We start from the raw sequence: 17,279 nt of genomic DNA on the forward strand, positions 1-17,279 counted from the left end.
TCTGTACCCCGATGTTTATAGCAGCAATGGCCACGGTCGCCAAACTGTGGAAAGAACCAAGATGACCTTCAACGGATGAATGGATAAGGAAGATGTGGTCCATATACACTATGGAGTATTATGCCTCCATCAGAAAGGACAAATACCCAACTTTTGTAGCAACATGGACGGGACCGGAAGTGATGATGCTGAGTGAAATAAGTCAAGCTGAGAGAGTCAAGTATCATATGGTTTCACTTATTTGTGGAGCATAACAAATAATATGGAGGACAAAGGGAGATGGAGAGGAGAAGGGAGTTGAGGGAAATTGGAAGGGGAGATGAACCATGAGAGACTATGGACTCTGAAAAACAACCTGAGGGTTTTGAAGGGGCGGGGGGTGGGAGGTCGGGGGAACCAGGTGGTGGGTCTTAGGGAGGGCACAGTTTGCATGGAGCACTGGGTGTGGTGAAAAAACAATGAATACTGTTACGCTGAAAAGAAATAAAAAATTAAAAAAAAGAAATACAGTGCTAGATTATTAGCTCATGCTAACTGTGACTCGTTGAGACACAGAAAAAATTATATATTAATATTTTACACAATGGGACATCTTAGTGAAAGCCAGAATCCTTGCTTATCAAAGGTTCTAAAAATAACATTTCTTGAGTAGCAATGTCGCTTATGTTCTGTGTACTCATTATTATTATTATTTGAGGCCCTGAGCTTGTCATTCTGAAGTGGTTTGACATTATTTTTTTTTTTACATATTTAAAATCCACCTGTAATTGAGCTCTGTCTCGGTCTAGTTTTTCTATCATAAGGGAAAAACAGCTCTTTCTACAGCATGATGGGTACCTTGTTTTCAAGTCATTTTCTTATTTTTTTTAAAGATTTTTATTTATTTATTTGACAGATAGAGATCACAAGTAGGCAGAGAGGCAGGCAGAGAAAGAGGAGGAAGCAGGCTCCCTGCTGAGCAGAGAGCCCGATGCGGGGCTCGATCCCAGGACCCTGGGATCATGACCCGTACCGAAGGCAGAGGCTTTAACCCACCGAGCCACCCAGGTGCCCCAAATCATTTTCTTATATTAATCTTTGATGGCATTGGGTGATGCACTAACATCTGTTATCCCATTACCCAAGGATGTCCAAGCAAATGTATATATATAAAAATGCTCATATAATGCTATGCTTCATGGATATAGATAGCTTTTAGATAATCACATCTCATATTTAAAATTGAAAAGAAAAACCCAACTTCTTTTTTTTCTCAATTTTTTTTCAAAAACAATTCATGTATCCCTTTGTCCTTATAACCAGTACTGCATAAAGACCACAAACCATAACATGTGTTTTGGTGTTCAGTGTGCTTAGCATAGAGATAATCTCATCATCATCTCTCATTCATTTTACAATGAAAAATAGAGCATAAAATGGAGACCTTCCATTTATGCAGTTGTATCCATCTTTTTCTTATTCTACAGTCAGGTCATGTTGCCTGATAGTCTGAGAGGATTATTTTCTGAGAATTATCTCTAGAGAATGAAATAAAGAATTATTTACTATATACTTGAAAATATATGCTAAATTTTAAAATTCAGCTATAGTTTATAATTCTCCCTTCTACCATTAAAAACAGACATGTGAAAATGAAAACAAGATCTTGCTATCCAAGATCTTGTGTTATCCATAGGACCAAATTACTAGTTTCACTTTAAATGGAATCAGAAAAAAATAGAATTGTACCTTAATCTTAAATGTCACTTCTTTCAGATACTGGAATTCCAGACATTGAAGTAGAAAACAATGGGACTCCTCATGATAGTACTACTATGCAAGGTACAGTAAACAGCGTACTCCTCTCTATAAATGCCTGATATAGGGTGGGAATGAGTTCCTATGTTGATATTCTCTATATAAATAAAAAAATAAGTTTAATTCTTCTCACTTTATGGCAGAGGGAGAAGTCTTCAGTATTTTTTGACATTATATACATAAGGACTAATAATTTCACATATACAATGTGGGAAATTTCTTATACATTTAACTTTTTAAAAAGAATGTATATTTATGTTAGGCATATTCTAAAAATGCATAAAGGTGAATATAATTTACCTTTCCAAAGTGTACAATAATATACTTTAAAAAATTTCACTACTGTTTGTAAAAACCACAGGTAGAATAATTATAACCTATCAATATGTTTGATGAGTTCTAGACAACATTTTTATTAAACTCTAAATTCCAATGCTGTTTAGATAACTTTAGAAACCATCTAAATATGGAAATAAGAAAATGACTTGTATTTCATGATTTTCAAGATTCTCATAAGTGCTTAGATCCTTTAAAATATTTAAAAATACTTAGTAGTAGGAGAACAGATGAAACAAGTCAATTTAAAATTTCACTGGAGTGCAAAACAATCTGAAAGGAGAAATTGAATTCAACCACTGGAATTTTTCTTGTCTGATTCTAATGCAGTTTTCTAGCTCTTTGTTTGCAGATTACCTTTATTTTTATGTTTAATATGGAAAAATGTCTCACTCTAATAAAAAAAGAAAAGGCATCTCTATGAGAAAATGATTTCTTAACTTCAGAAAGCAAGACAATCGTGGATGTTACATGCTAGAGGATTAACTAATCAATGCCTTTTCATTGTGTAATGACTAGGTCTACATGAAGGTAACAGAACTAGATGTGACTAAAAGATCCATTTGGGTTCTTTTGTGTGTCCACACTTATGTGGCAGTTTCAGAAAATTTGGAAACCCTCATTCGTGTAGACTTGCCCATCATTTTTACAAAACAAGGATTGTCAGAGCTCATGGATCTTCTGATAATGCCTGTTTCTGCTGCCGTTGAGTAGATCTAATGCATTAATTTTGCTAAGTGTGCTTTGTTCATTCAGTGAAGCTTTTAATATTTCTTATCCCTCTTATGCTTGCTGGCTTTCTTCCCTCAGTTTAAAAGCTGCATCTATGCACCCAAAGCCAATATGGACAAGACTCATTGTTTGTCCGATCAAGTCACCACAGTTAAATTTATGAGGAAAACTCCACTAGTTGTGGGCTACCACTAGTTGAGTTTGCTGTCACATATTGGGACAAGGTAGGGTTGAATGAGCTTGAAGCATTTGATGACTTCTTAATTTGTGACACACAAATATAGACCCAGTCTTTTATGGAACATTGAGTTTGATTGTGCCCCTCCTTTGATGGGCTGTAAGGTCAGCTTTGGAACTGGAGAGGTTAAAGCAAACACACCATCAGTGGGTTGTATATTTATTATCCTGTAATCCTATACTTTCAATCCATTGCTGTTTGTTTAATGTATATGATGCCTTTAATTTGCAGTAGTAACATCTTTCCCAACTCTGAAATATATACAAACATTTTTACTGTCCTAAAGTTATTTCATTTCCATGCAACTAAAAACAGGTATCTAATTCATGGGAATTAGTTAGATGATATAAATCAAAAGCCTTTGATTTGGTTTAAATTTTCTTATTTTAACAAAGTCTGTAAAGAATGGCTTTTGTATATTAACTTGTGGTTGGGGTAGGGCACATTTAATATTTATTTTCATTGAGCATACTTCTAATAATTTCTGCTATTTTTTGCTGGCTAAATATGAGGGAATTAGTACACCTTTAAAAGGATTAAGATAGAATATATTTTAAAGCAAGAGACTTAACTTTCATTATTTTTTTCAAATTACAGATCAAATTGACTAATATTTGTCATTAGTAGTGTGAATATATAGTAAAGTGTGGTGTGTTAACAATTACTTGTTGAATGTCAGCCTTTTAGGTTATGTTAAATAATCTTGATAAATGTAATGAAAATGGAAAAGTACACGTTCTCATCTCTCTTAGCATAGCATTTAAGCAATATAAATGATAAATGTCCCATCATCAATTTATGGAAAACTAGAGTGAATGCTCTGTCTTAATATGACAGTAGAATCACACTTTAATACCTAAAGTAAGTTAATTTTTTGAGCAAAAAATAAAAGTTTCATTAGTCAGTGGGATAAGTGCCTGAAAATATTATCAGAACTATTTTGAGTGTAGTTCACAAAATGAACCAATTCAAATAATTACCTGAAAAATCCCAGTAATATGACTTATTATTTAAGATGTTCAGTATTGAAAAATTACTTTTATATGCGTTTATGAACTTCAGAAAATGTGTAATGCCTGGAAAACATAAAATGCAACTTTGGCCATTATTTTTTTCATTCTTCTTAATAGATTTGTTCTTGTGTTTTATAGTTTTTATCTTTTGTGACTTATTTTGATACTGATTTCATCTTTCCATTTTCCTCAATTACCCATTTTTTACCTTGGAAGAGTATCTGTTAGCATTGTTTATGAGGGTCAATTCATTCATGCAAATTCAGTGCCATTTCCAAAACTCATCTTTATCACAGCAAACAATTCCAGCATGTGAAGTCTTTTCTCTTCCTATTGTCAGTAGCTCTGCTGGATAGAAATCCATCAATCACCCAGTGCTCTCGATTTTGAAATTAAATTAGTTCCAATGGGATATCTCCTTAAGAAAGTTTAAAGAGGACTTGGAAGAATGTTGTTTGGTCATCTTTAAAACTAATAAAGTTATATACAGTTTTATGCTAATGATTACATGGATTTTAGTACTAAGATTCTTTGTACTAAGATTCTTACATGTATTCTAAATCTCTTTAGTTATTTCATGTCTTTTATGCTTTGAATGTTGTTTGACAGACAAGGTATGCATGAACCACCTTTTGTAACCCTAATTTTAATGGTCTATAATAGCAACTCCTTCTGAATATTTTAAGGTGATCAAACAATGAATACATACTCACTCTGATGGCTCTGTCCACTATTGGTAGAGGTGAAGGATTTGGTGGAGCATATACACTAATATTGTCTCACCTAGATTCACATAATTCAGTTGAGGGCCTGCAAGATAGCACATTAACCATCTTATCAACCAATCTCTGTTCCACATTAAATAAACATACTGGGTGTCATTAAGTGTACCTTCAGGTCAATGATTTTTTCAAATGACATTCAAGTACCATTTGTGTAGTGCATTTCTGCTGATAAAAGCAAATTAAATTAGCACAACTACAAGTGCACTGATAAAAACTAAAACTGAACAGCAGTACCATTATCTAAGAAAGTAGTATTTTCTGTTTACTGTGTTCTGCCATTTAGTTATTATCCTATTGGAAATCTAATTATAATCCTTTTACTCCCTAGTCAAACTTCACAGTTTTTGCAAGCTTAGCACTGACAAGTGATTTCATTACATTTGATTGCCCGCACCCAGATTGACTTAACTTCGCTTGAAGACCTAAAAGCCCTCTCAGTTTCTCAGATTCCCTATTTGCATATTATAGCAACAGCTCCTTTAATTAATTAGTATAAGCAGCAGTAACATGAACTGCTGAACAGAAAATAACATCATTTTATGATCACAGGGAGACTTCTCCTTTTGCATGTTTATACCTTAGTTAACTCTTATATGATTATATTTCATTGTTAGGGGCTACTGGTACAGTTGACAGTGCATGTTCTTAAAATTTTGAGAATTGACATCATCATCTTAATAATAACAGATAAAAAACAAGCCCAGGACATGAAGCTCTTAAGTTTTAGAAAACACAAAACAGCCTTCAAAAACTGACTTTCTAGTAATAAAATAAAATAATAAGAAAAGTTCAAGGGAGATAGCAGTATAAATTGCAAGGGCACAGTGACACATTGCTGCTTTTCCTGCCATTGTATTTGTTTGGGGAAAACAAAACAAAACAAAATTTAAAAAACAAACAAAATAGGAACTGTTTTTGCGAGAGGAATGTCAATCTGTGTGAATGATTTTTACATTTGCTTTTTTTGCCTACGTGTTTGACCATGACACAGAATGATTTAACACTGGAATATATTTTTCCATAAATATGGTAGAATCTTAAATTATTTTCCTTCCTTTTGCTACTAATACACTGGAAATAGATATTAAATCTAACCTACGTGTTAAAAGTAAACCAAAATTTGATGCAAAAGATAAACCTACTAAAAATTTTCCCCTGCTGAGCCACTTTTGCTCATAAAAATGTAAAATCTTATTCATAGAATATAGACTAACCTTTCTGAAGTATGAAAAGCATGATCTCATCCATGCAGCACTTTGTAAAGATGCCACTGAAGAATTAAAAGCAAGGTGACTAAAGTGTCGTTTGATTCTAAAAGCAACAGACACAATTTTAACACTTCTATGCTAAAAACACACTTATTATGTCTTACAATGTAATTTAATATGTGTTTAAAATATAGAAATTTTAATATAAATTTAGAGTATGAAGTATATATGAATATGTGTATTCTCATCTACTCTCTGAAAATGAATTTAAGCAGCATCTAGCCTTCCTCGGCCTTTGAAACTTCCTTATATTCTATGTTTGTTGCTCACTTGGTTACCTAGAATAACATTCCTCTAATGAGCTTCAGATGGCATGCTAGTATTTATTGGAAGCAATTACCCTTGAGCTAAAATTGTCATTGCAGAATCTGCTAGAATAACAATGAAAGGGATGGTAGGAGCAAGTAAGGAGACTGAAAAAAATAAATCATATATGATTACTTCCCATGTATGTGATTTGAAAAGAAAAACTAAAAGGAGAGCAGGTAGAATTTCTCTATAGGGTTTCTAAGTCCCACCACATCTTTCTCTTGGGGCTCCACAGACTACTTCCTGCCCTATGTTCATGAATCATCAATTGTCCTCCCCTTTTATGTCTTGTACTATGTTGTAAGGTATACATAGACACATTAATATTCCCATTGAAAAGTGGAAGTGTTCTTTTCTAAAGTGTATAGTGTGACAAATATTAGAGAGATTGTGGGAAGTAGGTCTTCTTCCCTCTTAAATGCTTCTTTTGAGAGTAGGAGCCTTTTACTACTCAGAGAAACTTTGCTGCAACTGTCATCATAGAGTGAAGCAAGACTGTAGCACACACCCCACAGAGAAGATTTTAACATCTTTCTTTTAGGCAACAGTATTTTTTTTTTTCCTGTAAGATTCATTAGATGGTCCGAATCGCTTTATTTTCTCCCCCAGGAAGTATTTCTTTCTCATTTTCTTCATCCTTCACAGGATTTTTATCTTGATTGATAGTACCTCACAGACCATATCATACCTTTTTCTGTGAAATAACTGCCAGGTTATAGTGCACATTATGCTTTTAGTTCTTTCGGAGGATGTAAAGAGGTTACATTACTTGGTAATTTGGGGCTTGGTTGTCAAGGGGTGGCTTGAACCACCAACCACTACATTGTTAACAGAATATTTGCAATGACTGAAAGGCTGCCACATTAATGAAGATAACATAAAGCCCCATCTACAGATCTAAGATATACAACTCCAGTTATATATCTCACTCACACAATAGATGAAACTGTAGCTTAGTGATAGCAAGATAGTGAGATTTGCAAGCCAAAATAGGTTTCTCTGCTGCTCAGCATTTTGTAAGTCTATAGATTAATTCATCAATCAAAATATCTTTCTGTCTCTTATCTGGGAAGGGTTCTTTAACTCAACTTTATAATTGTTTAGCCAGTTACATTATGCTCCATCCTCTGTACTTGTACAATACATTTTTAAGCTTAAAATTCACTGTATCCCTCCTCAAACCCAGATAAGCTTGAGGAAAATAAGGAAAGCCTTTCTCTGATTAAAAGTTCCCCAGTTTCACATTTGTGTTTTAGTGTACAACACACAGCATTTTCATAGAAAACTGTAATAATATATTATTGTTGTCATATCACTTCTTTTAAATAAGTAGAATAAAAGAAAAAAAGGTAGAATGATGCTGTAGCCACATAAAAGTGTTGTAGTTCTATGCCAACATGCTTATTGGATAATCCTAAAACTGGAAGAGTGAAAAAAAGAAAGGCAAGGTCTAGTATTTGTATAGCCTGGTGAACTTTGTACCATTCTTTTCTTTTGAGGAGATAGGGTGAGGGAGGGCTTAATTTTAAAAAGTAACTTATTGGGTGACTTAACTGAAATTTCCAGGGATAGATTCAGGCATGGCTGCATCCAGGAACTCAAATAATAAATCTGTTTAACATGTCTCTCCTTCCAGTTCTCTCTAGTCTCCCTTCCCTTTGAAGGCTTTGGGTGTTTTGTTTTGTTTTGTTTGTTTGTTTTTGTTTTATATTTGGCTAAGTTTTCCTATTCCATTGTGCAAAATGTGGCAAGCCCAGGTTTATTGTTAGTTCTTTCATTAGTAACAATTCCGTCAGAAAGAGGATTTTGTTTTTGTGCTATTCTTAACACACATCCTGTACCAGGATTGCTCCTGTATGATAATTAAGAACGATATGATTAACCTCCACTTTATAAGTAGGGAAATAGCCTAAGAGAAGTTAATTGGCTTGCTGTTAATAGTGAGTTCTAAAACACAGGAATCTTAACTCCCTCACACATTATCCTCATTGTCAATTTGTGTTGATATTTTCACTTTCAATCTATACTGTTAATATCACCAGTCATCTAGCTGGGATATTTAACTAGACTATAATATTATCCTATGACAAATAGGATCCAGCAGGACCTAGGTGGAAGAAACCTTCTCCAGCTTGTAGTTAATTAACCAAAGAGCCCAAAACCAACTCTAATTAAATAATTACTTCTGCCTTGAAACTTTGCAGAGATTGGGGTAGTACTTATAAAAACTACATAAATAACATATAGCTCTTTTTTTATTTAAAACTGTGTAGAGAAACTGAAATAAAAATAGAAAGAAACTTTTCTATTTGTGGCAAAACTCACATCATCTATCAGAACTAGACCTTAACAGATCCTCAGTATTGTAACTTAGGTCAAGATTCTTTACCGTGGGCCTTTAGCATTAAGTCTTATTTGTTTGCTATAGGGAACTTCTTCCTCATTTATAATACCATATAACAATCAGTTTTGGAAATTAAAGTGAATTTAAAGAAAAACATTCTTCAGATTTTATCCAGACCTCCTTGAAGTCCCCTAATATGTCGACCCCCACAGTTTATAATTTACTTGTTTAATGTTTAGAAATGTTTAGAAATTAACATTAGGAATAATCTGTTTACTAAAGCTGCGATCTACTTTACCCAAATAATGCAAATGGTTATTTAGACATTTTCAACAATTTCTCTTCTAACTTTAAAGAAAGCAGTATTTTTATAAACATTTCTTCACTATTTCCCTACTGTCCCATAAATGTTTAAGTGATTGTACTTTCTTCAAAAAAATACAGATGAATATCACGTTGATCTCAGCATTGGTGAGTAGCCATTTAAAATGGGTGAGGCATAACCTGCAACTCAAATTTTACAATCTCCTGGTAACTGCATTTTAATCCTCTATGGGAAATGTTGGATGTGGTCATTTTTAATGTTGTTCAAGTAAACATTTAATGTTTTCCCATTACTTTCATTTTCATTTTCTTCCATATTTTGATCATACATCAGGATTATAGTGTTTTTCTATTAGTTTAATATACAAAAGGAATAGTTAAAAGTTATAAAAAGTAACTTTAATATACTAAATGTACTTTTAAATATTACATTAAAATGTTTAGAGTATGCTTCTTAAAGTGCAAATAAATTCAGACTTTACAAAATATTTTTTAGATTATGTACTTATGGAAAGTGGGTGATACAACTTTAGATTTTTAGAGAAATGGCATAAACAACTTACCACTTTTCACCATGGCATTATCTATAAGAAGTATTGCAAGAATATGACATTCCGTATGTGATACAAGTGCTTAGAGTGGCTTAGTATGGCTCCTAACATAGTCAGTGTTCCACAAATACTAGTTTTTATTTATACTTCTTTCTTTTCCTTTCTTTTCTCTGCAGGAAAGTAGAATTCAAGTACATCTAGAGCTCTTAGTGTGGCTCAAAAATTGCAGGTCTGTGTACTGGACACATGTACTTTTATTGACATTTTATATCTGGTCTGTGAGAAACAATGTAGGAAGAACATTGGTCTAGTAGTCAGAATTTTTCAGTCACTAATTGGCTAATTTATTTACTAAGCTTGAGAAGTAATTCAACCTATCCCTTCCTGAGTTTTAGTAAAATAGTGATTATAATATTTGCCTAATCATCCCCTTCAATACATTAGATCCATACTTTCTGACAAGTATGACAGATATAAGATTTCATTATGACTGTGCCTAATACAATACATATGAAGTTAGCATTTATGTTCACATGTGTAGATTTTAGTAAGAATGAAATATTTGGCATAAAACTGATGTATAAAACTTCCTTTAAAACATATTATTTTCAGTAGACAGTCATGGCAAATATATTTTTTATAATTTACCATCATATGGGGATAGAAGGGTATCCTTGCCACTTTTTTAGGGTGGGTCTTTTGAAGACCAGAGAGTAAATAAGGGGGGAAAGGCTATATTAAATAATTAGTTCACAAAAAAAGTGAGTTAAAAGTGAGCAAGAGAGGTTGATGTTCCATTGTGATACCACTTGCAAAGAAAAGACAACCTGTACTGATTTTTGTTTTGATTAAAATATAAATCAGAAATTTGGGGGGCTAAAAAAGTCAAGTAGTTGTTATTTTCAAGAAACTTCTATTTTTTTTAAAGTGTCACATTATAAAATCGACATCAGACCCTGTTAAAAAATGACTCTAAAACAATATTTTCCCTAGATGAAGAGTAATCAAATGCTTTGCTACTTTATTATCTGCCCCTTTCTTGCATTAGTTTACTTTTCCTATTTTCAAATTAGTAGCTCCATATTTATACTACTGTACTAATACCTAACTGGACCCCAGACTGTTATCACTTAATTGATTTGAGGATGCTATATTCTGAACGTGTTTCCACAATGAAGTAGAGCTCATACAATTGACTGAATATTTAATTTGGATTGAACCTATGCCTGAATTAAAGCATTAACCAGCCCATTGTTTTACCTCTCTCTTATTCAAGTTAGGAAAACATGGTCTTTCAGATATGATCTTATTTAATGCCAAATAATATAGTGCCCATTTGAAGATTAGAAACACATCACTAGTTAAAGGACTTAAAGAAAACATCGTGCCCATTTAAACATTAGAAACACGTCACTAGTTAAAGGACTTAAAGAAAACATCAAATTTACTACTTAGCAGGAGAAATCGTTTATAAAATATTGCCATTAGTTCATGAATGAGATAGCTACCCCAAAAGAAAGGTTTGATGGCCCAAAGTATGCCTATGATGAAGCCTATCAGTTCTTAAGGAAATCTCATTGCCTTTTTTAAAGTTTTTATTTAAATTCCAGGTATTAACATTGGTGTAATATTAGTTTCAGGTGTACAATTTAATGATTCAACAGTTACATACAGTGCCTGGTGCTTATCGAAACAAGTGCACTCCTTTTTTTCTTCAAATTTTTATTTAAATTCTAGTTAATTAACATACAGTGCAATGTTGGTTTCAGGAGTAGAATTCAGAGAATCATCACTTACATAAAACACCCAGTGCTCATCATATCGAGTGCATTCCCTAATCCCATTGTTTATATAAGTGAGTAAGTGGTGAGGAAACACTTGAAAGAAAACACGAGCTCTGAGGAGGAAAAATAACTTTTTCTAAACATAAATTAAACCTTCAAAAACATAATAGACTTATTTCTTTGCAATTAAAAAAAAAACAGGCTTCCAATTATGGAATGAAAGAGTTGCAGGAATAAAAGGCACAGCGTAGAGAATACAGTCAGTGGTACTGTAATAGCCTTGTATGGTGATAGATGGTAGCTACACTTGTGGTAAGCATAAAATAACATATAGAGATGTTGAGTCACTATGTTATATACCTGAAGCTAATGTAACACTGTGTGTCAACTACTCAAAATAAATAAATAAATAAATAAATAAATAAATACACAGTGAGAAATTACTTTTAAATATCCATTCTGTCAGAGAAGGAAATCTCATTCTGAGGGGGAAATTGCAATCATTAACAAAGATTTTGACTCAGGGAAAATAGTGTGGATCTTTACTCATATTTTAGATGATGAAGGGGGGAAAACCTTTCTTAACGCCTTGCTTATTAAGCTAGTCTGCATTTTGCTGCAGGTTGTAAAACAGTAGAACATGCACAAGGGGCTCATAAGCATATTTTAGAGTTAGGAAATATCATTTACACTATTTTTATATGGTCAATATCACCCTGAGAGAATAAGATTAAACTTTAAACTACTGTAAACCTACAGTTCTGCTCACCTTTGTATAATTTCATTTTTAATAGAATGAAACTCACATCAATGAATATATGTTTCAGGGATAAGCTGAATAAAATAATACATTTACTGAACAGAGATTCATTCAAATCTTGAGTATATGTAGCACAGCAAAATACTATAAAGCCATTTTGTGGTTTCCAGTGAAGTTCATTGAGTAGATTTTCGGTTTTCTTTGTCATAATGAAATTTTGACCAGGTCTTATTGTTTTTTCTGTGCAGCCTGAACACTGATGCCGGAACTCCAACTGATCATAGGCACGAATAGAGTGCTGTAGCAGTTTGCTTGCTTATTTAATGCTGTAATCCTTTAGGATTAATACTCAAATTCTTAAAATATGGAAACTTCAATTACTATTTGTTCATCACTGATAAATAGGACCTTGCACGTACAGGGAAAATGTGCTAGAGAATAGGCTTCACAAGTTTTTAGGGGATAATCATAATGATTGAACATGATACTTCACACTTCTATAACCCCTTTCTTCCATGGAGTTCATAGTGCTTCATAAATGTTATCACATTAATCACACAGCATCCTAATGGGGTAAGTAGGTATAAGAATTGTTGAGAGAGAAAATATTATTTCTAAATGGTGTGACAGAAACTTAAATGTAGGCACACCTACATTAAGTTGTGATTACTATGAATAGCTCTATATTTGGCTGACCTGGGATTTAACAGGGAATATGTGAGGAAGTAATTCATTTGTGCAAATGACCAGTGCTTGTTACCACTCATTTAGAGCTCACTTTCTTAAAAAAAAAAAAAAAAAAAAAACAAGAATAAAAACAAACAAACAAACAAAAACATGCCTGTAGTGTTCTCTAAGGGAATAATGACAGATCCAGTTTGCCGATTTTGCCATACCTAGTTCTCCCTTTGATCTGTTGATGGTAAAGCAAGTCATTTAATCCCTTTCTACTAGCACATTCCTTATTTAGAGAAGTCAATGATAAAAACACATACCCAAGCTACTATAAATAAATCCCTTTTATTGTTTTCTGTTCTCCTCCCATCTCCAATTCTTCTTCCTCTTTATTAAACTATCAACAACTAAATAGACTGAAAAATCTATAGACATAAGAAAGAAAGTCAGATATGACAGATCAGTCACATCATGGTTATTTTCCATTGTTCACCCTCTGATCTAAACATGACCAGATGCCTAGAATGTTCCAGTAATTAGAACCAAATGGGTCATTTGGCTTGAATTATCCAGGAAATGGCCTCAAATATCTTCAACTGTTTACTTAATGGAGGCCTTGCCAAAGGCTGGTGGTAAATACCTGTCATCATTATTTTCATGCCTCTTGAGAATCTAATAGAGCAGTATTCCAATGTGTAAGTGGCACTTCAGTGATAAAAATTTTTTAAAGGCTTATCCTAATATGACCTTCCTACACCAAGCAAAATCTAATGTTATTTTTATATCTGCCCTAGAATTAATTGCAAAAGCATCGCTCACCTTATGCAAAAGGCCAACAGAATTTTTAATCCATTCTCCAATAATCAGTTCCCTGTGACAGTACATGAAATTTCTGTTGGAATGGCTACATACTTTATACATTTTAAAATGTTACATTAATTCATATCATTGTGACATTCCAGTCATTCCATGCTCTGAAGGAATTTTTTCTAAGGTACAGGAATTAACTTCCTGTGCTCTTGATAGACTGTAGGAGGTCTGCCAGTGTAGGTGTGCTGCTTTAACCTAATTCAGTGAATAATGCCAAATTAGAAATAAATCATGGATAAAGAAGAAATAAATCATGGATTGAGGCAAATGCAATTTTAAAAAAAATATACTAATATCAAATATCTGAACTGAATAACAGAGAGGTGTGACTAAAAATATAGCATACAGAAATGTCTCATTATTTGATAGTCAGCATGTATTAAGCTATAGCAGAGATTATTCCAATTGACATTAGCATATTCAAATTAACTAAGTCACTTAAAAGAAAACTAGTGTCATTTTACAAATAGATATGTTTAATTGATTTTGATTAAACTATAAGAAATCCGCATATGTTTTCTTCTGGTCTTTTCCCACATATCTGCCTTTTTTGTGACACCTTTTTTGTGATTTAAGCTTTTTCCCTTCATAAGCTTCAGATGTATACCACAGAAGGCAATTCTCACACTTTTTTGAGTTTGGAACAACCAGGTGTGGTTTTTTAAAGATAACTCAACTGATCAGCAGAGGCTCATCTTTTGTATGAAGGAGACCACACCACTCCTGTGCCATGGTGTATTCCTATATCAGGCAGTGCTGTGTTAAGAGAAGACTATATGGGCCTCCATTTTATTTTTTAAATGGACAACATCTGTGTATATCTAGTCACCCTTTTATTTATCTGGCAAGTCTTAAAGCCATAAACTCTGTCAGCTCTTCCCAAATGTCAGTGTGTATTGCTCCTTATAAATTCCCAAACTCCCTAAAATTCTTGTAGAGAGGTTTTGTTGGTTGCTCTTCCTGATATTTAATCTTATTTATATCTAGAATGCATATTAGAGCATCTCTTTTGGAACTCAAGTACAACCACTCTTAAAAACATGAAACATTTAATTACTAATTAGCTGTTTTCTGTTCCTAATGAAGTGAGCATGCTAGGTTTGGATTGAAATTCAGCTACTGCTCTCCTCCATTTATGGTTCCAGATGTTTTTGTTTTATCTAGGAGTTTACTTTGACAGCTACTACTAAATGATAAATCACTCATATTACAGCTGAAATGCATTTTGAAATTGAAATGTGGCAAACATTGAGATTGCTCCAAGAATCAGTGTCAATTAGCAGGTTAATATTGGCTCCTTCCTTATGATCACTCAGTATTGATATATGTAAAACAGTAACAGAATCCGTGTCAACATTATACAGCATGCTGCACAAGAGTCTATTTTGCTACTATCCTCTAAATTAGGAGAAAAATGTTTACTACTATGAAATCTTAATTTACTGTATTCTGGGTAGAAAAATTGATTCATATTAATACTGTCTTCTTCTTGTTAGCCTAGTTTTTCTTTGGATTTTTGAGCTGCTATGGAAATACCTTCTGATAGGTCTTGTAACCCAGCACATTTAATTAAGGGTGTGGGCAGATATGTTTGTCTTTTTATTTTAAAGGCAGTAATTAAACATAATAAAGAAGGGAGATTTTTCAGAAACAACTTTTCTAAAGGGCAAATGGTGATTGTTTTTTATCATTTCTTATTGTGCTTGTGGACCTTTTTAATAAGATATTGTTTTGTTTTGCTATTGCTTTCAAGTTTGTAATGTTCACAATTTATATTGCATGATTAAATCGTTAGCTACATTGTATAAAATTCAATCTTGTTTTCCATTTGATGCTGAAGAGTTTTCCATTGACATTTTGGATGTGTATACAGAAGATGAGATAGACTGGAAAAGTGAGCAACTATCTGGTGAATTTTATCAGAATGACTATTCTTAGACTCACAAAGGAATCAGAGCAATTTGCTGGGGTGACAGACTACTAAACAGTACCCCCAAATTCAAACTTTTTTTTCTTCTGGTCCTAGGTAAACTTCAAGTGAATCCACAGGCTCTTTGGCAAAATAACTGGTTGCCCTCTAATGAAGTTTGACCCTCTAGGTCATCTGAAAACACAGACTTTTGTTCTTCTGTTACTTTACCATAACTTTATTTTTCATTCTAAAGTATCATCAAGAACATTCCATTGACTCAGCATAATACCTCTACTGAGAAAGAGTAAATATATTAAAGATTTTATACACAATGCTTAAAAAAGGTATATTTTCCTCTTGACAATGCTAAATTTTGACCAGACTGAATTAATATTTTAAACTAGGCATATCAGTCCAGCAATGATAATGTACTCTCCTTTATGTGTGAAGTTGATACATTTGACTCACAAACACAGACTTTGTTTCTTAAGCATAGGTGTTGGATTTGTATATCCACACTTTCTTTCCTGGTTCTTCTTTTGTGACAAACGGCAAATTTTTATGAGGTAGCTGGATAGAGACTCAGGTCATAAGCCATGGCTATGGAAAAGAGCAAGGTTAGACAAAAAGAGGTAGGATTTCTTTTTGAAATTTTTTTCCAAATGGAATTTTTATACACACAATCAAATGTGGATGGTATGGATTCCTTTCATTGCCAACATTTAAAGAGATTGCCAACATTTAAGTTTGACCAAACACATAGTTAAATTGATACTCAAGACTAATATGCCTTCACACAGTGTACACAGTCTCAGGGTTAATATGGGGGGGGTGGGGATTCTAAATGTACAAAGCTATCATTACCGTAGATGATAACCAGACATTCTTTTCTTCTTGTTGTGGTAAGTCATAGGGATCATGAACATATCATTATGTACAAAAAGCAAAAGTAATGTGGATAACTGTAGACATCACATTTTATGAAATGAGTCTCAGCAGTCTTCAAGGTCTTCAGTGCTGTGGGAAGAACATATGCTGTAGCAAAAAGCTGGAAAGATCTTTGAAAACTGACACAATAACTATAGAAATGTTAAGAAATTTTAAATTTTACCAATACTAAATCAAGCCCGTTACATCAGATCATTTAGGTTCCTGAAAACAGAAGTTCAATATTTTTAAGCACATATCGGAATTATTCCTCGAAGAACTAACTTGTTTTCTTTTTTTTGAAGGAGGTAACTATTACTGTTTAGCAATGGCACAACAGTTTCAATCGGCCTGAAAGGTCCTCGCTGGCTTTACATAAATGAAGATGCTTGTGATTCCAGTTTATCTCTGAAACTATTCAACATGGAATTATTTCAATTGTGTTTATCAGCAAAGCTTTGTTTAATGAAGCATTTATGCAGTCCATATTACATTAAAATAGGAACATGTGTACAGTTTAAATGCAATGATGTAAACTTTGTCCTTGCATTTGATTGATCAGTTTAAGAATATGAGCTAAATCCTAATGGGTAAAGTAACCTGACCATATGTGATGCTCTTCTATGCTCACCTCACCTTGGCTTTTTGTCTTTT

General features: G+C 33.2%; 1 protein-coding gene across 3 annotated transcripts in view; it reads left to right on the plus strand.

The window, feature by feature from the left end:
• The window catches only part of DACH2 (dachshund family transcription factor 2), a gene marked incomplete at both ends in the record, with an annotated part of 854,168 nt that extends 837,188 nt beyond the window's left edge, over positions 1-16,980 (plus strand). For all 3 annotated transcript variants that reach the window (XM_080794934.1, XM_080794935.1, XM_080794936.1), the window contains 2 exons: positions 1,756-1,821; positions 16,931-16,980. In XM_080794934.1, the coding sequence (XP_080651060.1) occupies positions 1,756-1,821; positions 16,931-16,980 (116 nt within the window). The remainder of the gene's footprint in view (positions 1-1,755; positions 1,822-16,930) is intronic.
• Positions 16,981-17,279: the final 299 nt, after the last annotated feature.

Source organism: Martes martes (assembly GCF_963455335.1).
Source record: "Martes martes genome assembly, chromosome: X".
Lineage (NCBI taxonomy): Eukaryota > Metazoa > Chordata > Mammalia > Carnivora > Mustelidae > Martes > Martes martes.